Genomic DNA, 27,366 nt, shown 5'->3' on the forward strand with positions numbered 1-27,366 from the left:
ATAAAAATAATTACATAATTATAAATACTAAAAGACGTTTAAAATTCAAAATTAAAACAAAACATAATTAACTGGTAAAAGGACAATAAAAACCATAGGTTTGAAAATTTAAACATTAAATAGTATTTTATATAATTTTAAAGTTAAATAGTAATAATAGCAATTGTAGTAGTAGAAATTTAAAAAAAAATCCTAATTTATAAAAATATATATATATAAAGAAAAAAAGCTTTTCAATAATGCCATGCGTTGCTACAAAAGTCGGCGGTTAAAGGCTGCATTCTTTTTGGGGGATGGAACTTAAAGTGACTATTGAATTTTTCTTTCTCTGGAGGGAAAAACAAGCCAATTTAAGTAATTATTTTAATATTAAAATTTTTATCAATAAATAAAAATTCTAGCTGCATACGTGATGATTTCAGAGTAGGGTGTTTGTAGGGTGAGGGATTTTTTTATAATTATAATTAAAATTTATTTTGTTTTGTGGTGTATTGGTAGTGTTTAAATATTTTAGATTTTTTTTGTTATTATTTTTTGGTTGTTGTTGGTTTTTTTTACTAAAGCTGTTTTAACATTTAACGTGTTTTTTTGTTTTGCTTTTAGAAGTTTTTGCAAAATAAATAGTTTTTAGAAAAAATATATATTTGTTTTGGTATCAATTTACACAGTTTTGCTTTCAAAACTGCTTTTAGGCTTAAAACAAAAACTAAAAACCCTTTTAATATTTCTCAATTATATTGTGTGTACGCGTGTTTGTGTTAATTTTTTTTAGCAATTTCTTTTTAATTTAGAATAGTTTAACACGTCGTTTCAATTCATTTCGTCGCCATTGTGGGAATCTGTAGAAATCGGCTCTGGTACATTGTAAAATGTGTTCAAATTCAACATCTGATAAATGGCGCTGTAAAGTTAAATAAAAAGACAATTTAATATAATTTAATCGTTTAAAAAACATTATAATTATTCAAAATTTTCTTTGGTTTAAAAAAAATTGCATTTTTCTTACCTCTAAATTGCAGCGATCAACATCTGAAGGCAAACGATAGTTTGTGATAACAAGCAAATGATAAGGATAAATTTTAGCCGGCTCGTGAACCAACATCGAATGGGCCATATTAGGCAAGCTGCGGCGTATTAAACCAGCCTGTGGATAGTGATAAGACAAAGCACCCGAATATGTGCTAGAGGCGGGTAAATCTCCACCCATTAAAGCACGTCTATCACCTTCGGTTATAGAATCAACTGAAGCTAAACATTAGCAAATAATAATTATTTTCATTATTACCATGTTAATATTGCAGATTTACTAACCTTCTGATTTGCCACAACTTAAATCTGTACTGTGCGTTTTATCACCAAGACCTCCATATGAAAAATCCTGTTTTTTTTGGTGGGAGGGAAAATAAATATTTTAATATTTTTTTTATCTTAAAGTTCTTATTAATTTTATATACTAAATTGCTCTTTAATAAAAGCTATTAATTACAAAACAGAAATTATTAAGGAAACTTTAAATACATGCTTAAAAATGAAAAAAAAAATGTGCATGCTTTTCTTTAAGCGTGTAACTAATTTTTACTATAAAGTTTAACTTAAATGTAAAATTATGAGAAATCTTTGTCAAGATACGGCCTATATCTCCAAAATAAAAATTTGTATAATGAAAAAGCTGTTTTAGTGAAATAACATTTAAATGTTTAAGTAAAATGTTGTAAAAACAAAACTATTATATTAAATAGCAAATTTTAGAAATCTCTTCTACTTGTGTTTTTTTAATGCTCTGGCAACTATTTCGGTATGATTATGGTTTATTTTGAGGGCTATAATACCCAAATTACGACAGATTCTGCAAAATAACTTAATTTTTGGTTTTCATTAAGAACTTTTGAAAAAAAAAGGTTTTAAGCAGCAATTTATATATCAATCTAGATAAATTTAGAATCGATCCAAAATAGATCAAGAATCAATATAAAGTTATTATTTACATATATGTATGTTATATACTATATATATATATTTAGAATCAATTCAGGATGAAGGAATCAATTTAAAAGTACTATATAATCCTTTTATGAAATATTCAGAGTATCTATCTATCTATCTATCTATCTATCTATCTATCTATCTATCTATCTATCTATCTATCTATCTATCTATCTATCTATCTATCTATCTATCTATATATCTATCTATCTATCTATTTATCTATTTATTTATCTATCTTTCTATCTATCTATCTATCTATCTATCTATCTATCTATCTATCTATCTATCTATCTATCTATCTATCTATCTATCTATCTATCTATCTATCTATCTATCTATCCATCTATCTATATATCTATCTACCTAACTATCAATCTATCCATCTATCTATTTATCTATCTATATATCTATCTTTCTATCTATCTATCTATTTATCTATCTATCTATCTATCTATCTATCTATCTATCTATCTATCTATCTATCTATCTATCTATCTATCTATCTATCTATCTATCTATCTATCTATCTATCTATCTATCTATATATCTATCTATCTATCTATCTATCTATCTATCTATCTATCTATCTATCTATCTATCTATCTATCTATCTATCTATCTATCTATCTATCTATCTATCTATCTATCTATCTATCTATCTATCCATCTATCTATCTATCTATCTATCTATCTATCTATCTATCTATCTATCTATCTATCTATCTATCTATCTATCTATCTATCTATCTATCTATTTATCTATCTATCTATCTATCTATCTATCTATCTATCTATCTATCTATCTATCTATCTATCTATCTATCTATCTATCTATTTATCTATCTATCTATCTATCTATCTATCTATTTATCTATCTATTTATCTATCTATTTATCTATCTATCTATCTATTTATCTATCTATCTATCTATCTATCTATCTATCTATCTATCTATCTATCTATCTATCTATCTATCTATCTATCTATCTATCTATCTATCTATCTATCTATCTATCTATCTATCTATCTATCTATCTATCTAACTAACTATCTATCTATCTATCTATCTATCTATCTATCTATCTATCTATCTATCTATCTATCTATCTATCTATTATCTATCCATTTATCTATTTATATGTAACGTTTAGCAAGGTATCCTATATTATGCACTTGGATCTCGGTATAATTGTAACAATAAATGATTTTGAATATTTTAAGCAATTATAAAAAATATTTTTACAATTAAAGCCAAAAAAAGTATTACAAATACTAAAGACTAAAGTGCCACTTTGAAATCAAAAGCGTGAAATTATAATCCATTACAATTAACTATGTAAATAACTAAACGCTAAACTATTAAAAAATGCAGCTGCTGATGATAATGATAAACTAAATAATAATAAAATCAAGCAAATTAATAAAAAAAAACGAAAGATAAACTATATGTGAATGCAAAAAGAGATTTTAATAAAATATAAATAAAATTAAAAAAAGCCACAAACTGAATTGCATGTAAATAGTAAGTAAAGAATGTAAATACTTAGTACAAATGAATGAATGAATGTATGAATAGAAAAATGTATATTTAACACTGAATGAAATTAAAAGCGCTTACGGTGACGCCGTGCATAATGGCGCCGGCCGATGTGGTTGAACTAAAAGTGTGGGAACGTGGAGCTAAGCCGTATCCAGGTTTAGGTACATGACGTAAAGAGCTCACCACTACAGTACGTTAGTGATGATGTCGATTAGATGTGTAGATGTTTTTTTTTATTATTTAATTATCACGCAAAACACAGAGAGCAATAGTTAACATTATACAATTAGCGAGAGAGAAATAGGAACCAATAATACACAACATCAAGTAGGTGACATGCAATTGAATGTTTGTTGTTTTTGTTGTTTGGATGATGATGTAGTGATGAAAGTTGTCCATAAATTGTGTATGATTGATAAATGTTTGTTATTTATTTTATTGATGATCAAAATGATGATGTTGTTGATGAAGAGTTGTATGAGTAGGGTGTTTGTGAATGATAATGATGTTGATGATATGATGTTTTTAATATTATGTTTTGTTTTATGAATGTGTATTGTTGTTGTTTTTTATATATATTCATTTAATTTTTTTTTTATTTTAAAAGGGAGAAAAAATGTGGCAAAAAACAATTTATATATAATTTTTTTTTATTAAAAGTGCATTCATTACATAAATAATTTGTATTTTATTCACCAAAGCCCCATTTTTAATAAAAAAAATATCGATATATAGAGTTCACATTAAAGTTATTAGTGGCAGTAGTATTTTGTTTTGTTGTCGCAATCGGCATATATTGTTCCATTATGGTTTTTGTTAGATATGTCGTTATAAATGTGATGTTGTTGATGTTGAATGATTAATATTACGTTGGGACAGACAGGTTGTGTACCAAAACACCATTAAATGTTGTTGTAGTTATTTTATTGTTATTAAAAGGCAATGTTGATCCATAAATATTAATAATTTTTTAGTTTGTGATATTTTTTTTTAGGCAGCATTGAATAAAAGACAAGAGGAGAAAACAAGTCAGAGCAGAGGAAAAAAAAAGAAATAAAAAGAGAAATTATGTAGATGATGAGAAACCAACACAATTGTCTTAATTAAGATTCCATTTATTGTTGTTTTTTATTTATAGAATTGAAAGTTCAAACAAAATTTGGAAAGTTGCCTATATTCTAGTTTTTTTTTAACTATAGCCTAGACTTTAACCTAAACTATATAGTAACTACTAGAATTTATAGTTTACAATAGTCTAGAGTCTAAATATACACTTCGTACTATAAAGTCCAAAATACACTTCGTACTATTGTCAAAATGTATTAATTTCAGTTTATAACTCGCAGCAGACTACAGTTTTGACAGCAGAGTATAGTTAAGCCAAAAGTTTAGACTAAAATTTGCGCTATAAATCAGACTATAATCCAGAATACAGTTCAGATTACTTTTTTTTTAAAACGCAGTCCTTTCTATTCCACCTAACACTTTGAACATAGTAAACATAAATAGTCCAGACAATAGCGCAGGATGACTGTTTGTCCAAACATTTGTCAACATTTCGCTTCTAAACGTTCTTCCAAATTTTGCCTGAACAATTTATTTTATCTAATAATCATCATTTGTAGCTACAGAAAAGAAAAATACTAAATAACCATCGCCATCGTTGTTAATCTGTAAATTAATGTGTATGTGAAAGAAAAAAGTGTGTGAATGGATAGATCGATAGATGAATTATTCTGTAATGTAATGTGCTCAGATCTATACATATAGCAGATGCGTGTGGTGTATGGCTTAATGAGTTTTAAGTTCGATGATGATGTAATTTAACCATTACTAGTTATTATTAATATTGCATTAATGTTATTAATATGATCTTAACCACAAAAGTTTAGAGTTTTTTTTTATATACCAACAACCAAAATACTTTTGTTTTCTTAACAAAACACAGCATTTACAAATATAAAGTAATAGGAAAGCAATAAGTTTCTGTTAGAAACGGTTTTAGCGTCCAACATTTATGTAGTAGGTAGGTAGGTAGTAAGTAGTAGAGTAGAGAATTGTTTATATTTTGCACACTTACTGAACTATAGCCATTGCGTATATACGGCGGCAAGGTTGAAGTTTTAAATCCATATCCAGGTTTTGGTGGTGATCGGTAGGAATGTATAGCTGTGTTTTTTTTTTATTTTATTGGTTGGTAGTTTACAGTTGGTTTTTTGAATATTTTCAAAATTCAGAGTGAAATCAAATTTTTTTTATTTCAGTAACAGAACAAAACACCCCAAAAGAATTTGTGTTTTTATTTTGTTTAAATAAATTATAAACCGAAATAAATTATAAAAAGAAAATTAATAATAATAATAAAAAGTATAAAAATATATATATATAAAAACAAAAGTTTATAACAAAGAAGAAAAATATAAAATAATTCAAAACTCCCATAACCTATAGCTTGGGTATTAATGTATAGAAGGACCTGTGTTTGTTTCTAAATTGTTTAATATTTTCATTACTTTTTGTTTTTTGTTTTTGCAATAGTAAGAAAAGTGTTAACTTTAGAAATTGTTTTATATTTATATATAAAATTTTAATTTTAAGTTTAATTTAACTTTGTTAAGGTTATTTTCTGACTTACCGTTATAACTGGGTGCATTGCCCAATGATTTACCAAGTGAACCTCTGTAGCTTGTTGAACGATCGAACATTTCATCTTCGTAAAATGGTTTCTGATGATCCAAATTACGTGATGGCGAGGCACCAATTGGAGACTCGTATCTTTAGATTAAAATTTAAACAAAATAATGAATTTATTTTTAAAATTTTTTCTATAAAATAATTGTACCTTAATTTATATACTGGTTCTTTGGATGCTGAAGGTGTACGTGATGCATTTCTGGGATCTAGATTTTGTTGTTTCCACTTGCGGTATTTAGCAGTTTCTTTTAAATCTTTAGCTATAGCAGAACCAATGCCGGAATTTAATTTTTCCAATTCTTTAGCTTCACGTTGTAAACGTCTAGATAAAACATCAAAACATTTACTTTTAATTTACTTTTTCTTAGAAAATATTTAATAGCACAACTTACGAATCTGTTTCACCATTTTTCGTTTCGGTTTCTTCTTCATCATCCGATACGGGTACACCTTTATATGAATCGCTATAACGCCGTCTTCTTTCGGGATCTGTGTAGGGATATGGCGGTGCAGGAAAATCATCACGTTCGATTTTGGGTTTTTCACCCGGTTGTGGCTTTTTGGCTCCCGGATAATGTGACAATTCTATGGGTTCTTCGTTGTTCATGGCAGGACTTTTAGGTCTGGGCGCTTCTGAACTTATAGCGTCCACCAACACTTTCATGGCGCTGCGTGTACGCGAGCCAGGACGTGATGGTGGTCGACTGCCAGCCACTGAACCGGCATTACTAGTGGCATATGATGATGGCCTATGGAAGTGTGGTGAGAGTGGAGTCTTATCATATGGATCAATCGGTTTACGCAAATAATTGGGAGCATCTGTTAAATAGCTGTAGGTGTAGATACGTGAAATATCTTCTCCGCCATGACGGCCATATTCACGTAATATCAAACCAGGACTAACCGTACGGAAATGCTGTAAATTCAAATAAAATAGATAAAAATTATTATGAAGTCTTTTTTTTTTTTGACAAAATAAAAGTAAAGAACAATCTCTTTATTTTCTTGATTATATTGAGGTTTAAAGTTAGTAAAAGTGAGAGAGATAGCAAGAAAGTAATATGCATTAAAAGCAAAAAATCATAATAAAATATGTTTCAAAATTAAAAAATAAAATTAAAAAACAAACCTTGCGGCTAGAGGAATATACGGAACCATTAAAACTCGGCGTTCGGGAGCGTATGTACTGTAAACAATAAAAAAAACAAAAAAAATCTTGCAAGCTCAGAAAAATGGTGTGAATTTTAAACAAATTAAAAAAATTAATATTAAAAAAATGGAATAATGTATTGAACATGAGTGAAATTGTAAAGAATAGTATATTTTTATGCTGTGTAAAATAAATCTCTAGTTTTAAACCAATTGTGGTAGGTTGTTGGGTGGTTGTTTCAATTGTTATATTAGTAGTAACTAAAGTGAGTAGTTATTTCTTTCTACAGCCAGCTGGGGAAGTGGGTGTGCAAAAAGGTTATTTTGTGTGTGTATGTGTATGTAATTAAAAGATGTAATGAAATTAAACAAAAGATTTAAGCCAAATCTTATAAGAATCAAATCACCCCATTGAATAATTTTGTTCTCTTATGTTTCATTTCATGTACAACTTTTATAGTAGAGTAGAGTGTAAATTTCCTGTAAATAAACCCAAATTATGTGTTACGTTTTTCATAACATTTAACTCACCATATCACTTAAGGCACTCGAACTCATGCGGTCACATTCGGTATCGGTGAAATTGCCATTTGAAACACCAACACCACTGCCTCCATTTAATATTAGACCAGTTTCATTGGGTCCAGGACCACAACGTGGATGCCATATAGCACTGCCTTGCAAATACATTTCCTCACCATCACCAAATGGATCACCACATTTGGTGCAGCGAGCACATGTTGGATGGAAATGATGATTTTCTCCTGCCTGCAATACTTTGCCGCTAATAAAACGATTACAGTAGGCGCACTTAACACCGAAGGATTTCTGATAACATTTCTCACAATACGGCACACCGTCTTTACCCATATATTCACCATTTAAAACGGCAGTACAGGATTTACAACGGAAGCACCAAACATGCCATTGACGATCTAATGCTACCAATGCTTGACCCTCCTTTAATAATTCTCCACAGCCAGCACAATCATTGGGATCGTAGTCCTCTTTTAAATGTGCTTTATCCGATAAAACACCAGTGGTCATTTGTTGATGGGCCGTAGCACGAGTTGGTGATTCGGCCACAGGTGTTGGTGATACTGTACCATCTTTGGTTACTTGCTGCTGCTGTTGTTGCGTTTGCTGTTGACGTGTGGGCGATGTAGCACCGGGACCAGCAATACAATTTTCACAGAGCACCTCTTTACCTGTGTTAGTTACCTGGGAGAAAAGAAATAATTTGTTTAATTTAGGGGGTAATTTTTTTAATTAAAAGTAATTTAATTTAAAAAGTTGCAAAAGCTTATACATATTTTCCTTTAATTTTAATATTATCTATGTTTTTATACCCTACACCCTCTTAGTGGGAAGGGTATATTAGGTTTGTGCTGATGTTTGTAAAAATATAAGTCCTACTCCCACCTTAAAGTATACCAATCGGCTCAGAATCTCGATTTAGCTATGTCCGTCCGTTTATCCGTCCATGTAAACTTTGTAATCAAACTACTGGTCGCAAAAAATGGTACATGATCTTCCTATTGAAAATGGTTAGGATCGGTCCATTATTTCACCTAGCTAGTGAACCGCCGAATAGGGCTTGTAAACTTTGTAATCAAACCACAGGTCGCAATATTGGAGATAATTCAATGAAATTTGGCACATGATCTTTTATGGTACCGTAGACAAAGCCTATTGAATATGGTAAACATCGGTCCATTATTTTACCTAGCCCCCATGCAACTGATTTCCCGAATAGAGCTTATAAACCTTGTAATCAAACTACAAGCCGCAATTTTGGAGACAGTTCAATTAAATTCGGAACATGACCATCTATGGTACCGTAGGCGAAGCCTATTGAAAATGGTTTACATTGGTCCATTATTTCATCTAGTCCCCTTACAACTGAACCAGCCGAATAGGGCATTTAAGTTCATTATTATATTTATAAACAAGTTCTATACTAGACTTGACGGTAGGACATAAGTCCTCATATGACCTTATGAAAAGCCCCCATCAAAATTTCACAAATGTCCAAAATTTTATTCAACAATAAACGGCTAAAGTATGTATATCTGAGGCAAATTACAATTCAACTTAAATACTTTATTATGACAACTAATTAACATTTTAGGTTTGTAAAAGGTGTAGGGTATTATATGGTCGGCCACGCCCGACTATAATTTCTTACTTGTATCAATATTGTAAATATTTATTTTTTCAAACGTATCGTAAAACTAGATAACAAAAGTTCAATAATATTTTAAAAAATCAAACGTTTAGTTTAGGCACTTGTCGCTGATATTATAAGAAATATATAAAAAAATAATAAAAACTAGAAAAACACTTAGACAATGACGTCAACGTGAGTCATAGACAATTGAATTTTTTGGCTATATTCAATAACCAAAAAATGTAAATGAAAGGAACTAAACAAAATATATTTACATATAAAATGTTTTTTCTTACAAACTCAAGTCGTGAAGTTATGTTTAATAAAAATTTAATTAAGTTTATATGTTTATGAATTGGAAAGAAATTGACAAAAATATTTCAATATTGCAAACACTGGCTCAAAACTATTTTACTAAAATGTTTATCTATACGGCATTTAATTTATCACACGCACCTCCAACATCAATAAAAAATATGTTCATAGTTGCCATAATTAATCATATATATTGATAAATACAAATACCAATCACATTTAATACGCTTTATATAGATAAAACAAATAAAATAACATTTAAAATATTTTCGTCTTTTTCATCGTTGTCGTTACTCACCTTACTACCAGATTTAAATGGTTGTTTACATTTGGAACATGTGAAACACTTTTGGTGATAAGTTTTGCCCATTGTTGAGACCACTTCTCCCTCCACATAATTCGAACAGGCAGCACATTTTGTACCATATAAACGCTGATAATCGGGTATACAATAGTAAGCACCATCTTTGGTAAAGAAACCACCTGTGGCTAATGATTTCTTACATTGACAACATTGGAAACAGGCCTTATGAAAATGTTTATCAGCGACACGTAACACTTCACCGGAACATTTTTTGTCGCATTTGGCGCAATAGATTTTTTGTTTACCTGTAATTAACAAAAATAAAAAATAATTTATATTATTATTAAACAAATGCATACATATGTAAAATGATTATTACAAACATATGTCTCATAACCAAAAGGAGTAAAAACTTTAAATGCTTTAAGAATATAAATTAATAACAGCAGAGTCACAAATAATAAAAAGCCACAAAAATTTTTATAAAATACACTTTTTTACAAATCCCAACGATTATCTCATCGTCATCATAAAGTATAAAATATTCACAGACAGACAGACAGACAGACAGACACAAAAAAAACATTCGCATAATTGAAACCAAAAATGAACAAAACAATTTTGTAGTCATCATTATCATTATCACCGTTCAAATCATCATCTTCATTCATTTTAGTAGTAGCATAAGATCATATCACTTTTTTGTTTTTGCAAAAAAATGTATTTAAATAAAAAATATGTATGTATGTATTTTTTGTTTGTTTATTTACTGAGATATTCGTATGTTTGTTTATTTGTTTGTTCGTTGCTGCGTCTAAATAAATAATATAAATTTTATGTACATTTTGTATATTATACGTCCGTCAATTACTTTATCTAAAAAAAAAACAGGCAGACAGACACACAGAAAGCGGTCGGTCATATATCAGCATTAGTGATGCCAAATTCAGGAATTTTTGAGAATTGAAATACGAAAGTTGTTATTGTTTTTTTTTGTAATTTATTTTTTGAATTTATGCAATAGAGTTGTATGCCATTGACTTCTTGCCTGGAAAATAGTGAATGTATCTATCTATCTATCTATCTATCTATCTATCTATCTATATCTATATATCTATCTATATCTATCTATATCTATCTATATCTATCTACATCTATCTTTATCTATTTATATCTATTTATATCTATCTATCTATCTATCTATCTATCTATCTATCTATCTATCTATCTATCTATCTATCTATCTATCTATCTATCTATCTATCTATCTATCTATCTATCTATCTATCTATCTATCTATCTAACTATCTATCTATCTATCTATCTATCTATCTATCTATCTATCTATCTATCTATCTATCTATCTATCTATCTAACTATCTATAACATTTAAATTTAATTTTCTTATGTATTTAAAAAGTATTATTGTTATAAACAAAGTAAAAAACAATTAAATACCTACATACAAATTATTTCAAATTACGCAACATTGTAATATGATATTAGGAGAAATCGTTAAATACCACAAAATAATGTAAAGACCAAATTGACAACATTGATGACGATCACAATATAATGATGACGACTGTGGTGACCAACCAATACACTTGTGTGTAATTATATGTACTTGTTGTTGTTTATTCAATTAGTAAAGTTCAACTAATTACTTGTGGCTTTTTTGTAATTCTTGCTGTAGTTATTGTTGTACAATTATTTTAGAATGTATATGGTAAAACATTTTATTTATTTGTTCATAACTGGATATTTGTTTTCTTTTTTATGCATATACATACATAATTAAAAAGGCCTTAAATTAAGTAAAATAAAACTCTTTACTTTTTGAGTTTACAAAAGCACTCTCTTTATAACGATCTCTGTTCTCTTTCAGCCAGAGTGATCGTATGTTGCCAATTTGACTGGTGTTTTTTTTTAAATGAATTCTAAAAGTTGTTTCCATGTTATTGAAAATAAATTTAAAAATGTTTTTTTAAAGTATTTGATATTGTAAACAAAGTATAGTAGTCAAACAGACAATTGGAGTTTTTTTGTTTTTTTTTGCATTTTAAATAAGAAAAACAATTCTCATACTTTAAAATAGAAGGGACTATTGGGGGGAAGCACCCAAAGCAATTAACAGTTCTATTTTTATACTCAATTTTCTTTATTTATATGTATTTGTTTTCTTTCCAGTAGTCGTAAGTATGTAGTTTGTTTCCTTTTGTAGAGATTATGAAATTCTAAATGCCATTTAAGAATTATGATCTTGAAAAAATATACACACAACTTTGTGTTGTTGCTGTTTTTTATGATTTTTTTCTTTTTTTTTGTTTAGAAAACTTCAAGGGCTTAAAATGAAGTGATTAGGAACAAATGTTTTCTTCTTTCAGTTGTTTGTTCTTACTTTTTAATATCTGTTGTAAAAGTTAAAAATAGTACATGTTTGTTGCTATTTTAGTATAAATGATTTATGAAAATTAAATTGGAAGTTAATTTAAGTAGAGAAAAAGTTAAAACATTTTTTATGGCCCTATAATAAATGCAGTTTTATGTGTTAATTAAAAATATCTTAAAATTGTTTATTATAAAAAAACAAGCAAGTGTTGGTTTAACATAGTGGGCTGGATTATTTATTTGTTTAAAATGCGCAAATGACCTCATCCAAAACATTAGAATGATGACATAAATTTTTTATTTCTTATAGGTATACATAAGTGTAAATTTGTCAAAAATCATTAATGTGTCATAAATTGCTGTGGCATGTTGATACTTTTTTTACCTAAAATTGGTTTGAATTCTTTAACATGATGAATATCTTCTGTTTATAATTAAACTAAAGTTGAAATAATCTTCATCAGATTCAATAATCGAGATCTTTTTAATTCATTACTTTCAATTAAATTTTTATTACTTTCACAACTACGATTTAAAGCTTTTTTCATTACTTTTTACTTTAATATTTGTTGTAGTAATTGTTTCCTGTTAAGAAACAGAAATGTAAATTAAAGTTACTAGAATACAATAATACTACAGTTGACCTCATATACACGTGTTGGTGACCTCCATTTTATTATTGAAAGCTGGCAGCAAGAATAAAAAAAGTTTTTACAGAAATAACAACAATATTATTTTGTTAATCTAGTTAAAAAAGAGTGTGTTTTAAATGTACGTGTTAATATTTTGAGTTTCTTATGTTTCAGAGTTGGAAAGCAGGTAAATTCAAAACATAAATTTGAGAAAAAAATATTGAAATTTAATTAATTATAAATTAAACTTTTTTAATTTATAATTAATTGAAAGCATGTTTCGGCACTCACAAAACAAAGATCAAAAAAGTGATATAAATCCTTTTCATTAAAATATGTTTCAGGACACATATACTATAAAATTGAAAGTGGTTGTATTCCGAAATATTGTACTTCCATTTTTTATGGATATAATATACAGGCCTGTCACAGAATTCCATTCCGATCGAAATTGGAATTATAACTTGTAAATAAATCGATAAAAAATCGAAAATAATAACTAATGAAAATAAAAATGAAAGTGGTTTCATTCCGATATATTGTACACTTTTTAAGGAAAGAATATACAGACCTGTCACAGAATTCCGATCGAAATTGGAATTAAAACTTGTAAATAAATCGATAAAAAATTAAAAAAAAAATAACTATTGTCAATTTAACGTTAAAAATGTGAAGTAGTTTCATTTCGAAAAAGATGTAATTTTCCTTTATTGAAGTAGAAAAATAGGAATGTTAACTTTCGATCGGAATTGAATTCTGTGACAAGCCTGTTAATTCCGCTTTCGATCGTAATGGAATTTATGTTTAATAAAAAGAGACAAAATACCAATGAGATTGTATATGTAAATCCAAATGAGAATAATTATCAAAATTAGTAGTAAGAATCTCCGCCAAAACAACGCGCTAAGTTCAATAGGGACTAAGTTTAAGACATAACGTGGTAAAAGTTGATTATGTTTCGAACAGTACTGCGCTTAACCAAATCAAATAAAATCCAATCAAATTTAAACAAACATTTTATGTCTTAACATTATGCATTAATTTCAATGTTGAAAAATTCCAATAGCACAAAACTTCCCAACTCTGTATAAAGTAATATACAAAATTGTTGTTATTGCTTAAATATTGTTCTCTAACAAGTGACATCATCAGCGTAGCCGTCTTTTTTGTTTTTGTTGTCGACACGGTGTCGCAATTAAAAAAAGCACACACAGATACAAATATATACACAGAAACAAACAGACAGACAAAACTAATCATACATGTAAGAACCACTTTAGACAGAGTTTGTTTTTTTTTGTTTTGTGCTGTAAAGAGATAGTAAATCTATTTTAGACTGAGAATTCAAAAAAAAAAAACAATATAAATGACTGACTGTTTGACATGATGACTGAGTATGTCTGTGACACTGTTTTTTCTCGCTCTCTCACTAGAAGTAGTAATGTGCGTGTGTAAAAGTAATGTAATAAAATTATACCAAAATTATACCAACATTTTTAAGAGTTTTTTCCCTAACTACTCCCAAATTTTATTAAAAAAAAATATACAAAAATAAATATTAATGATTGCATAATAATTAACACTTTTGTTTTTGTTTAAACAAATACGTCATGATTTAATAAATATAATTTATTTGGCGAGAATAATAAAAATAAATAAAAAAAAAACTCTAACTGCTGGCTGGCTAACTGTCAGACTGGCTAAGAAATAACAATAAAAACAACTCTTTATACAATTTATTCATTCTCTTAAGAACCCACCCGATGCTTGCGTGCGCTCCTTACTCTTACGTGGTAAAAACTATAACATGTTTTATGGGTGTATGACTATATGACCGACTTTAGTTTATCAATGTTATAAAATATATATATAAAATAGCTAAAAAAAGTTAACTCAAATATTTATTATTTAATTTATGTATTCAGAGTATATCTATGGTACACGACGAGGTTAATCTGAAAGTTTCTTGTTAAGAAGGCATGTATTTGTTAAGTGTCAACTAACAGTGTGGTAAATTTTTAACGCCTTAACACTACCTTTGATTATTTCAAATATAAAGAATTAAAAAATCTCAAACATTTTCAACAATTTAAGTTTAAATAAACTTTTCCGTCTGCCCTTATTACTCTCTTACTAAAAGAACAAACTAATCCATTACGTTATTAAAAACACAATGTTTTTATACATAAGCAGCATTGTCAGTCATCAATTTACTATGTTGATATTATATATTTTGTAACCTTTATTTTGTTTTTGGATTCATTATATTCAACCGTTATTTTATTGTACATAAAAAACATAGTTTAACATATTTGTACATAGAACTATAAATTGCTACACACATGAATAAAATAGTGTACATACTACTTTACATACATTGAAACATATAAAAAGCTATCGTCTAATACATACATAAATAATATCTACCTACATGTCTACATATGAAAGTATGTATAAAGTAGTCAATCCCTCTTCATTTGGCTGACTAAGAACTTTAGACAATAACGGTAATAGTTATAGTAATACCTATAGATATTTACAGTATTGTTTAAAACATAAATTTTTTTTAGATATATAGTTAGCTAGTTAGTTGCATAGATAGATAAATAGATAGATAGATAGATAGATAGATAGATAGATAGATAGATAGATAGATAGATAGATAGATAGATAGATAGATAGATAGATAGATAGATAGATAGATAGATAGATAGATAGATAGATAGATAGATAGATAGATAGATAGATAGTCAGCCTGGTTTGATTTCCATCGAGTCCCTTCTTGATAAATTTGTTTAGACATAATTAGAAATTTTATTATAATAGAATAATGAAATAAAGAAATAACCACTTCTCTTATACTACCACAAAACACCTGTTTAGCTATCGAACAACACTGTATTCAAATCCAAACATGTAAAGAAAGTATTAGTTTGTATATATTTTTATTTATTTTTTTGCTGCTTCTCTACCAATTTGTTTAAATTAAATTTTTATTTTATGATTGCTTCTATGAATGACTGACTCGACTTGAATGTACATGTCTCATTGTCACTCACGCGTAAAGAATACATTGCTACCCTACACTTAACAATAGAACTTTTATTAAACAAGTGTTAATATGTAAAATATACAAGAAAATCTTAACGAGAAAAAATGTTTAAAAAGCAAATATAAAAAAATAAATATGGTTGATTAAATTTAGATTTAAAATGTGTAAAACTTTTAATCAAATTACAGGGTTTCATGTTTAAAGACAATTCAATAAATATGACACATTGAAGGGTGTTTCAACACGATACTGGCCAAATTCAGAATAAGATAAATTCGGCAAACAAACAATTATTACAAAAGAAATAACAAAAATGTTCCAAAAGTATTACATATAAATAATTGAATTTAATTGTACTGCTAAAAATTATGACTTAAGTTTCCAACAATCGATTCAGATCAACTGGATAATAAAGTCCAAAAAAATCTAATGAAATCTCTCCTTTTTTATTTGTTCATTATTATTATTTTTTTTTTTAATAATAATTGCAGCAACAAAATTCTAAACCATAACTAAAATCCCATGTTTTTTATTCTTTTTTTTTGAAATTTGATTAGCATCTTGTGACAAAAAACTTTCCGGCTAGATTGAAAAGTAATTTTATTATGCAATACAATAAAAACATTTATTATAAATATCTTCAGATCAAAATTAAAACAGTAGTACATTAAAATCTTTTTTATGAATAATATTCAGTGTAATAGCTAAAAAATCAATTAAATATTCATTAATTAACACAATTAACACCTGAATACGCGCATAAACATAGTTTTAAATGTAATTTAAACTAATTTAACTATTCTAAAACAAGTTTTTATTAAAACTACAAATTTGTAATAAAGTGTAAAGAAAACTGCTTTTTATAGTAAATTTTGTTGTTTTTTTTATATTGAAATTTAATATTTACACATTACTAAATGTCATAATGATTTAATAATTGTCGTAAATATTGGATTACAGCAACATTTTAATGATAGAACAAAATGATGATCTACTTTTTGTAAATGTCTTATGTCAAGTATCTTGATCGTTGTTGCTGCTTTAACACTACAACAAAAATAAAATATTTTAAAAATATTTTCTGGTTTTTTATAACCGTATAAAATTTCATTGATTTCGTTCGTTGAGAATTTATCTATTATAACTTAATCAAATTGTATGTTTTTTTTCATTTTAATATATTCTCATCTATTCTTAGCATTTTTTTTTTGATTTTTTTCTTTTTATTATCTAATCAAAAGAAAAAGTTTTTTTTGTTGATCGCATTATCAACTGCATGATATGATGAGTGTAAATACATACATATTTTATACTTCAGATACAACTAAGGAAGTAAATAAATTTCCAGTTGCAGTGGGTAAAAAAAAGTATGGGTGGTATGGGACGTTTGGTGGTGTGTGCGTAGGTTTATGAGAAGTTTGTATTTCAGTTGGTTTTTTTAAGATAAAGTGAAAAGTATCTGGAGTATAAAGAGCTTTTTTATAAGAATGAGTGTATACTTTACAATTTATTTATTTATTTAATAAAAATTGCTGACTACTATTTTGGAATTGTACACAATTATCTCAGTGTCATGGTGTTTCCTTTGAAATTTTAATTTATTCATATAAAGAAAACTAGGTTATGTAGACGGTATAAAACACAGCTGAATTTTAAAAAGTTTAAAAAGAATTATTCTTTAGGAAGGTACACAATCTGACTAAATTATCCTCCCAACAGAAGTTGCAAGAAGAGCCCTTACACTTCGTAAAATCAAAATTTGCTATATTTTTTGATCTATCTATCTATCTATCTATCTATCTCTCTATCTATTTATTTATTTATTTATTTATTTATTTATCTATCTATCTATCTATCTATCTATCTATCTATCTATCTATCTATCTATCTATCTATCTATCTATCTATCTATCTATCTATCTATCTATCTATCTATCTATCTATCTATCTATCTATCTATCTATCTACCTATCTATCTATCTATCTATCTATCTATCTATCTATCTATCTATCTATCTATCTATCTATCTATCTATCTATCTATCTATCTATCTATCGATCTATCGATCTATCGATCTATCGATCTATCGATCTATCGATCTATCGATCTATCGATCTATCGATCTATCGATCTATCGATCTATCGATCTATCGATCTATCGATCTATCTATCTATCTATCTATCTATCTATCTATCTATCTATCTATCTATCTATCTATCTATCTATCTATCTATCTATCGATCTATCAACTTCAATAACTAATTAAATAACATTTGATATTTTTACCAAATAATTTCGGACAATTTTATTTGGCAATAACTTTATATAGACAATGTTTCCTTTTTTGCCTTTATTTTCAGATTTATTTATTTCATTTTTAATGATCAATAATTGAAATTGATCAAAAAAATAATTTTAATATTATTTTTCTTTTTTGGCTCAAATAACTCAATTATTAATAATAAAAGTGCAAAAAAATATTAAACTAACAAACAAATATTTAATTAAAAAATCTGCGCGTGTTTCTCAAATATTTTTTGAATTTTGGTTAATAGGGCCTTATATGTATGCGTCACAGTTCTAATTGTTTGAAATTGCTTCAATTTTGAATTTTAGCTAAATAGTTAAAGGAATTTTTTAAACAAAATAAATAAATTTAACTACTTTAAAAACTTTATTTTGTTTATTTTTAGCAAACAATTTAGTGTAAACTTAAACAATTGCCTTAAACAATTTAAATATTTTGTTCAATTATATTTTTGCTTTGGTTTTTTGTTTACATTTGTTTTTGTGTTCTATTCGGACTCGTAAGCTTGAAATTATTTTTATTAGTTTAGACGATATTTTTTTTTTTTTTTGTTTGGTGGGGAATAACAACATGACGTAGTGGTTAAAATATCTGTTAGGTTAAATGAACAAATTTGTTTTTATTAATAAATTAAATGAAGAAAAACTTAAATCTAATTAAATTTAAAAACAACCCACTAAAAATAAAATATGGTTTAAATTTAATTAATAGTAAGGTTTTTAAAAATATTTAAACAATTTAAAAAAAACTAAATAGTAATAAATTAATTTTATTATTATTGTTATCTTCACAGTAAAAATAATAAATGTTTTTCAAAAGATCTTTTCTTGGTATTTTATTTAGTACAAACAAAAAAAAAATAAAACAATTGTTTATTTTCGTTTAAGTGAGACATACAGACTGTTGTGAATAGGTGAATAGAAGCAAAGTGTGCAATCTCCATTTCTAAAATTGAGTTTATAATCTTAGTTGTTATATGTTTAAAATTTTATTAAGTATAGTTTTTTTTACACCCCACAAAAATGGATTTAACTGCTTTTGTTTCTAATCTTATTTCCCTTTTTGTGTTCGAATTTATATTTGTTATAGTTGTAGTTGCAATTGTTATTGCTTTAATTTCTTTTGTTTTGAATTGTATTCAATTAAAAAGAAAAGTAATGAGAGCATCATGTCATCAACAGACATTTTTGCATTTTATCATGTTTATTATTTTATTTATTTTTTTTTTTTCATTGTAGGTGTCTGTCCGTCTGTCTAGCTTTTTTTGAAAAATATTTTTAAATTGAAAAAATTATTTCAAACAAATGTATGCCAACAAACATTACTTTTTAACAAAATCAGTTTGAATTTGAAATTGTGTTGGTATTCGAAATATGTAAATATTTAGATTTCTCTAAATTTTTAAGAATTTCAAATAAATATAAAGAAAAACTAATAAATAATTTTCTCTTTTAGAGAATATTTTTTTTTTGCAAAATAAAAATATATGTTTTTTTCTTAAATAAATAAACATAGCACCCACTGTTTAAACAAAAACAATTATAGCAATAAAACATAAATTTTCAAATAATTTTAGTGATGTGTTCATTATGGTGAAAATATACAATATTTAGTTTTTTTTTCTTTTTTGCAATCATATACAAAAATGTTTCTTTCCTGTTTTTGGTTTATTTTTTAAGAAAATAAATTTTAAATATTTTTCAAATAAATTTAAAAAATTCGACTATTTTGAAATTTTAAGCCAAAACTTTACAAACTTCCTAATCACTTCAGATTTTAAATTATTACCAAATTTGTCATATATTTATTAGAAAATTTTATCAAAATTTGAATCATTTAAAGTGATTACATTATTTTGTTTATATTGACAGATACGTCATTACAGAAACATTTGAAAAAAAAAAAACTCAAACTAATTAATCTCAAGGCCAAAAACAGAAATCCGCAAAATTAAACCTTTAAATATTAGGGGTAGAGATAAATTTTGGTCCTAGTATCCTCTAGGAGATTCTGTAGTTAAAAAACTCGTGTTTTATCATTTTTAAACAAAAAAGTTTTTATTCCCAACAATGATTTCTGGAAATTTCAATAGCATCTAAATCGAACGATTTGTATCGTTATCGCATGTCTCAATTTTGCTCTAGATCAGTGGAGCTGGCTTCAATATTATTCATAATACAATCTGAACAAAAGACAATTATTAAAAAAGAACTGATTTGAACTGGAATTGTAATATTTTGTAAGATCCGTAGATTTTTTTAGAATTTTACAAGAAGAGCTTTTAATTTAAGAAATCAGTTGGAATGATCCTAAAAAGGTTACGGTTTTGTTTAAAAATGGACCCGATCGTGTGTAGTTAGTTGGTTTGAAAGCAGGATGTGTGATACATCAAATCCGATGGAATAAACAAAGATTACTGTTAGTCCTATTGTGCACTCTTATATCAGAGTGTCTTGAGGGAATTAAAACCATGATCTTCAGAATGACAGAGAAGAACTTACTGCAGGCACCATGATCATGTAGTGTTTCCAATATGATCCATTTAGAATCAGTATTATTGATACATACAGAACTCTACAGATGAAGTTCCAATCGGAATGGCCAAATATTCTTTTGATCTTTCGGTGTCTGGAGGGAGTTTTATTTATGAAGAACACTTACTGCAGGAACCATGATCGTGATTTCCATCGATCAGTATTTTATTACATTGTTTTTCATACATACCGGACTTTGTAGTTGAAGTTCCAAGAAAACTGGAAAAATATCCTTTCCATACAATAAAATATCATGGTAGCTAAACAAATTACACGCTCAAGCTATAGATCAAATTGTACGATATAAGACCGCGAAATTGGTGATATCGGTTTAAAAAATGAAAAAGATTTTCATTTAGAATATCCAACAGATGGTTCAATGATCACATTGCCAATGTGATAATTTTAAAATGATTCTCCTAGTAAAAATGTTCGTAAATAGGATTAGATAGAAAAGTATGTTGTAATGTTTAATTTTCATATGAAATTCAAATATAGAAATGTAATTTATTACAACATAATTTACACCATACAGAAAAACTCATTGAAAGTTCTGATATATTTTACAATTCCATATTAAGAAAATAAATATTCCGCATATATCTCTATAGATATCTCCACAGGTATAGGTAACTTGCAATTCTCTATACAATATATTTTCCCTAAAACAAATTGACTCACACTCAGCAGCAGTTTTTTTATATTTGTTTTCCCACAAAAGGCGTGGGCATTTTCAAAATATATACAGCGAAAACAAATTCTGATTAAATCGTTGTATAACTTGGACAACAACAACAACAACAAGATAAATAAAAATAACAAATTTTAAATAAATAATAACAACAAGTAAAAAATCTTACGTATGTTTCCAAAAAAGTTTAAAAATCGTGATGAACTGCTTTTTTTCATAATCTTAAAATTTATTTTTTGACTTTGATGATGTGGTTGATGGTGGTTGTTATTTTCAAATAAAAATATTTATAAAAATAATAAAAAAATTTAAGGTTTATTTTTATTTACACGTAATTCTTAATGTTTATTTTTTTCCTTTTTTTTTGTAAAATTTTCACAATATATATCTTTTTTTCACCGATAAAACCGAAAATTTCACTATATGTGAATTAAACAGACGAGACACGATGATGACACGTTAAACCCCAGACATTAAAGTAACAATATAGACTAAAATGAAATAATCGAGTAAAAAAATATATAAACATACAATCGGAGAAAAATAAAGATTTATCTGAAATATAGTTTTTTCAAAATCTACACATTGAAATCTGCTGGGAAGCGAGTATACGATTGAGGGAAATATATTTTAAAGATACACAAGCTATTTTCTCAAAATTCTCTAAATAAAAATTAAGAGAAAATTTTAAAAACATTTTCAAACATAAATTTAAAAGAAAAACTTATGTGAAAATACCAAATATTTCGAATAACAAAAGTAACAAGAGGAAAAATAACACACGAAACAAAAGATATAAACACTAAATGATTGAAGAATTCTAAAAATAGTTTATCAATTAAATAGAGAAGCATCAAGTGTATATGACCTATATTATGGGAAGGCAGGCGGCAGGCACCTTTCTTTTCCTTTTGAAGTGCTTTCTTATCCCTTAAATAAAAAATACCTACCCATTAAAATATGTACTAAGGAGTTAATTGTAAAATGGGACTAAAACACTTAGGCACGTACGTATACATAGTTGTGGCCATGTACTTATTGTAAAATGAGAAGAAAAACATTAAACTAAATTTTAAATCAAAAGAAATTCAATTATTATTATGTCTTTTTAAGACATGAAGCATCTATTTGTATGTTTAACAATATAAATTATAGGTGTGAGAAATGTGAAAATAAGGGCCGGCATAAAATTTTTATTTTTTTTTTAGTTTTAATAAAAAAAAAACACTTTAAATAGCAATATCTATATATATTATAGAAATTGTTAAAAGTGTTATCGATTGTCAAAGGCAACGATGTCATTTTAACTTTATTATAGTTTTGATAATGCTAATCAATCAATTAAAAGTGCATTAATCATTTATATTTTTCGAAATTTTTGCAATGAGAGAAAGATTTGACTAAACTATAGACTAGACTAGACTCTAGACTAGACTATAGACTAGACTATAGACTAGACTATAGACTAGACTATAGACTAGACTATAGACTAGACTATATACTAGACTATAGACTAGACTATAGACTAGACTATAGACTAGACTATAGACTAGACTATAGACTAGACTATAGACTAGACTATAGACTAGACTATAGACTAGACTATAGACTAGACTATAGACTAGACTATAGAATAGACTATAGACTAGACTACTTATCAAAAGTTTAAAATTAGGCGGATTATAAATAACAGATAATCCAGAAAAAGTATTACATCGATTCAGATTATACTTAATTAAACAGTTACATTGCCTTTTCAAAATTTGAACAAATAAAAATCTTAATTTTTTTCCTAAATTATGCTAAATATTAACAATTAGTCATATTTTATGACACTTCATCGTGTGAAAAATTAAAAAGAAATTCAAAAAGCAAAGAAAATACTAATAGAATGTCAAATAACAATTGAGTCTAAAAATAAAATAATATTTACAACGAGAATCCTTTCGCTTTCATTTGCGTGATAATGTTATATTCAATGAATAATTTATATTGTAAACACAATTTTCAATTGAAATATTTTTTGTTTATTGTCTCTAGATATTTTTATTGTATTTTTTTGCTTTCTTTTGTAAAACTTACGGTAAAAAATAAATACTATATTATAAAATAACAGTACATAAGAAAAGATTTGTCAAGTTGAGAAAACCCCATCAAAATCATACATCATTCATCAACAACAAGTACTCTTTTATATGGTTACAATAAAAAAAATATTTCAAATTGAAAATCTTTTCATTCATGACACGTTTCGTTTACATACCATATGTACACTTGCTTTATGTTGTTGTAAATGCAAGTGCAGCATGTTTTAGTTATTGTTGGAATTGTGTATACGTATTTGATTTGTATTGTATAAGATGTTAATAAAATACTTTTTATTGGTACTTTTTGAAAGTGTAGAGGTATTTAGATTTATTTAGAATAAAAAATATATATTTTGATTTGTTATTATTAAAATTTTTATTAAAATCAATAATCTTATTCTTCTTCATTCTGGCTTTCGATGAGTGATAATTTCGATGAGTGACTTTTTTTTAAATGGCCCAATTTTGCATAAAATAAATGGTCGACAATTAAAAGATTACGTATAAAAACTTATTTACGACTATTGGATTTATTCAGGCATTCAAAATAATCTTAACATTTGATCTAATACCTATATCTGATACAAATGCATTTTTAGAGAAACTTTTAAGAAATGGGAGGAAAAATATTTAGTGAATAAACCAGACTATATCTTGAATTTGTTTAAATCATGTTAGGTATGTTACTACTAAATAAAGAAATACGAAAAAATACAACAAACAATAATAAAAATACATGTAATAATATTAATAATTGTAGCAGTGAGGATGATGATGTTGTTGATGACAATCCAAATGGACGGACGGACGTGCCAGTACAAAGCATAAAAAACTAAAGACATATTCATCATTTGCGGACAAGTGTACGAATAGTTTTTTGTTGTTGTTATATTTAATACAATACATTGTACAAAAGAATGAATGTTACGACGATGTAAGCAATTCATTCAATTTAACTTAAACCAGCCAACAAACAGTTCGCTGTCAGCTAAGCCGACCAAACAAGCGACCGACCTATGGACGGACATACATAAATACATATATGTATATGTACGTATGAATGTATATCAATCTATCCATCCAAATGGTAGTCGTTCCTCATAAGTTTGCCTGAGTTTTAATAGATTTTTGTACTGACATGAGAAAAAAACTACTGAAATGAAAGGCCGCGCGGACAGACGTTTATTCACCCGTCATCATTTTTTGTGACATTACAAAAATAAACGAAAAAAGCTTAAAAAGGGGAAGGAAGTAGCATATATTTTGTTCGTATAACGAGAGACGTAAAGAATTGTAAAAACCAACAAATATACAGTTGTTGAGAAGCAACATTTTGAACTGTAACCAACCAAGTAGATACAACAACAATATAAAAAACACATGGAAAGAATGTACAGTGGTGATAACTTTAACAAAGTATTGTAAAGAAAAGAAAAAAAATCAAATATCGTTTTTATGATGAACTCTATATGACATTATAAATTGTCAATAATTTTAGAACAAAACATCAAATACCTTGATATTCCTAAGAAAAACTTGACTTATAAGGTATGTAGGCAAGTAATATTGAAGCAATGTGAAAGTACTTACTTTTGGGTTGAATAACTAGTTATATTTCATGTTTAAGCCACGTCTTTCCGAGACTTAAACCTGGCTGGATTTAATTTCATATTAAAGTGTTCAATCTGGTTGTCAGATGGAATTTTAGGTTTTAAATGTTGTCAAAAGAAACATATTTGACAATGCTGCACAACAGAAATTGTTGACAATTTTGTTAGACATTTTGTAATTATTTTTCTGACAACTATGTAAGACCTGACAACCGCGTATGGCAGCTTTTCCAACATACAACCTATTAATATGTATGAAACCTCCTTTATCAAACAATTATTTAATGTGATTCTGCATTCATAAAATTTAAAAACAATAAGTGAATTTTTAACAATTTTAATTAATTAATTTATTTAATTGTCAATCTTTTTCATTGTTAACATTTGAATGTAAATAGTTTTTTAGTTCTGCAAACAAATTGTAAATTGACAAATTAGCATCACTGTTTGCATGATTTGGTTTAAAAACAACAACAATAACAATAGCAAAGTTCATTCAGTAACCAGATGAAAAAAAAAACACATAAAAGAAAAATAAAACTTGACAGATTAAATACACACATGATAATGTTTTCATAATAATGACAACGATGACGTATGTTCATTTATATATTGAAAAGATAAAGATTTATTTCATTGAATGTTTATGTATAAAAAAAAAACAAACAACAAAAAACCCCAAAGTAAACAATTGATAGAATAAAAAATAATATAATTATATAAAAAATAAAATAAATAGGTACATTCAAAATTACATTTAACAATTTTTATGTTTGAAAATCCAAGGTGGTGGTGTGAAATTGTCCAACATTTATTTGCGTACGGGTCACACACTGGTGGTGATATCATACTTTTTCGAATTCGACTCGTTAAATGTGCAGAAAAATTCTAATTCGAAACAAACACAAACATGCAAAAAAAAAACTAAATTGAAGAGTCACCGAAAGAGAGCATGACAAATTATTCACTCTTATATTTCGTCTGTGTGTTTCTCTTTTGTGTCTGTGTTTTTTTTTTACTCTACCAAAATAGGGAGTGTACAAAATCAAATAAACCGCACTCTTTCACATGTTTATTTAATCGAAAGATGAACAAAAAACATGTAAATTTAATTAAAATGGTAACACAAAATATAGCAAAAGTAAATATTTATTAACACCTTCATTATCGTGTTCTATTTATTTACTGCCGTTAAATTTATTTTCTAAGTTTATAGTTGTTGTGTCATCTTTTTCCAATTGGCAAAAATAATAAAATTAACAAACAACCCCAAAAATTCTACTTCACCTTCTGTTTTCCTTTTGACATTTTCATGTTTTTTTTGTGTTTCTTTTTTAATTGCAAACTCACCCATTACACTCTGCTTTTGCTTATTCGTTCGCCCTTTTTGTTACTTTTTTCAATGATTTTCTTCTGCTTGTGCTTTTTCCTTCTAATCTTTTTATATTATTTGCTTTTTTCAAATTTCGTTTTTTAACTTTTTATAATTTTTATCGTTTTATTCTTATGTATTTCAACTTCCATTAACTTTTTATTAACCACTTTTATTAATGAAAACTTTGGCCGTTGTTTTCTTCTCGTTTGCTCAAAATTTGTAGAATTTTATTTTTAAAATAAATGCATTTTTTTCATACTCTTTTGAAGATATTTCTTCACCAAAAAATTTATAAAAAGAAATAGTACCAGGAAATCACAATGACAATTATCAAAAAAAAGTGTTTTTTTATTTTAGTGAATGTCACTACAATTATTAAACCGCACAGAAATTGCACACGACAACCAACCAAGACGACCACTTTTAAACTAAAAAAAGTTAACTCGCTCGCTCGCTGCAAACTCCATCCACCAACAAAAAAATAAACGCAAATAAAGAGAACAAAAAACAGTGCTGTTAATTTAGT

General features: G+C 26.9%; 1 protein-coding gene across 7 annotated transcripts; it reads right to left on the reverse strand.

Annotated features, from left to right (window-relative positions):
• Window positions 1-289: 289 nt before the first annotated feature.
• Window positions 290-27,274, reverse strand: LOC111681385 (actin-binding LIM protein 3). 7 transcript variants are annotated; one of them, XM_046948640.1, is made up of 11 exons: window positions 26,816-27,274; window positions 10,153-10,463; window positions 7,901-8,590; window positions 7,350-7,406; window positions 6,613-7,136; window positions 6,369-6,542; window positions 6,162-6,301; window positions 3,605-3,711; window positions 1,312-1,378; window positions 1,007-1,248; window positions 290-901 (listed from the first exon to the last, which is right to left on the reverse strand). In XM_046948640.1, the coding sequence occupies exons 1-11, from the start codon at window positions 26,817-26,819 to the stop codon at window positions 788-790; spliced, it is 2,430 nt and encodes an 809-aa protein (XP_046804596.1). In that variant the 5' UTR covers window positions 26,820-27,274; the 3' UTR covers window positions 290-787. The 7 variants fall into 7 exon arrangements, with proteins under 7 accessions (XP_046804596.1, XP_046804594.1, XP_046804599.1 ...); XM_046948638.1 differs by lacking the exon at window positions 26,816-27,274 and adding an exon at window positions 21,938-22,245; XM_046948643.1 differs by lacking the exon at window positions 26,816-27,274 and adding an exon at window positions 21,938-22,244 and having other exon boundaries at window positions 3,710-3,711.
• Between the last annotated feature and the right edge of the window lie 92 nt (window positions 27,275-27,366).

The sequence above is a fragment of the Lucilia cuprina genome, chromosome 4 (genome assembly GCF_022045245.1).
Source record: "Lucilia cuprina isolate Lc7/37 chromosome 4, ASM2204524v1, whole genome shotgun sequence".
NCBI lineage: Eukaryota > Metazoa > Arthropoda > Insecta > Diptera > Calliphoridae > Lucilia > Lucilia cuprina.

Excerpts from the sequence above, each read along its gene's own strand:
- LOC111681385 (XM_046948638.1), bottom strand. The coding sequence starts at position 21,986 with ATGAAAAAAAGCAGTTCATCACGATTTTTAAACTTTTTTGGAAACATA. Across the intron at positions 10,464-21,937 it reads AAACTTTTTTGGAAACATAC|GTAAACAAAAAATCTATTGC; the intron begins GTAAGATTTTTT and ends TGTTAATTACAG. Across the intron at positions 6,543-6,612 it reads AAAAATGGTGAAACAGATTC|ACGTTTACAACGTGAAGCTA; the intron begins GTAAGTTGTGCT and ends TGTTTTATCTAG.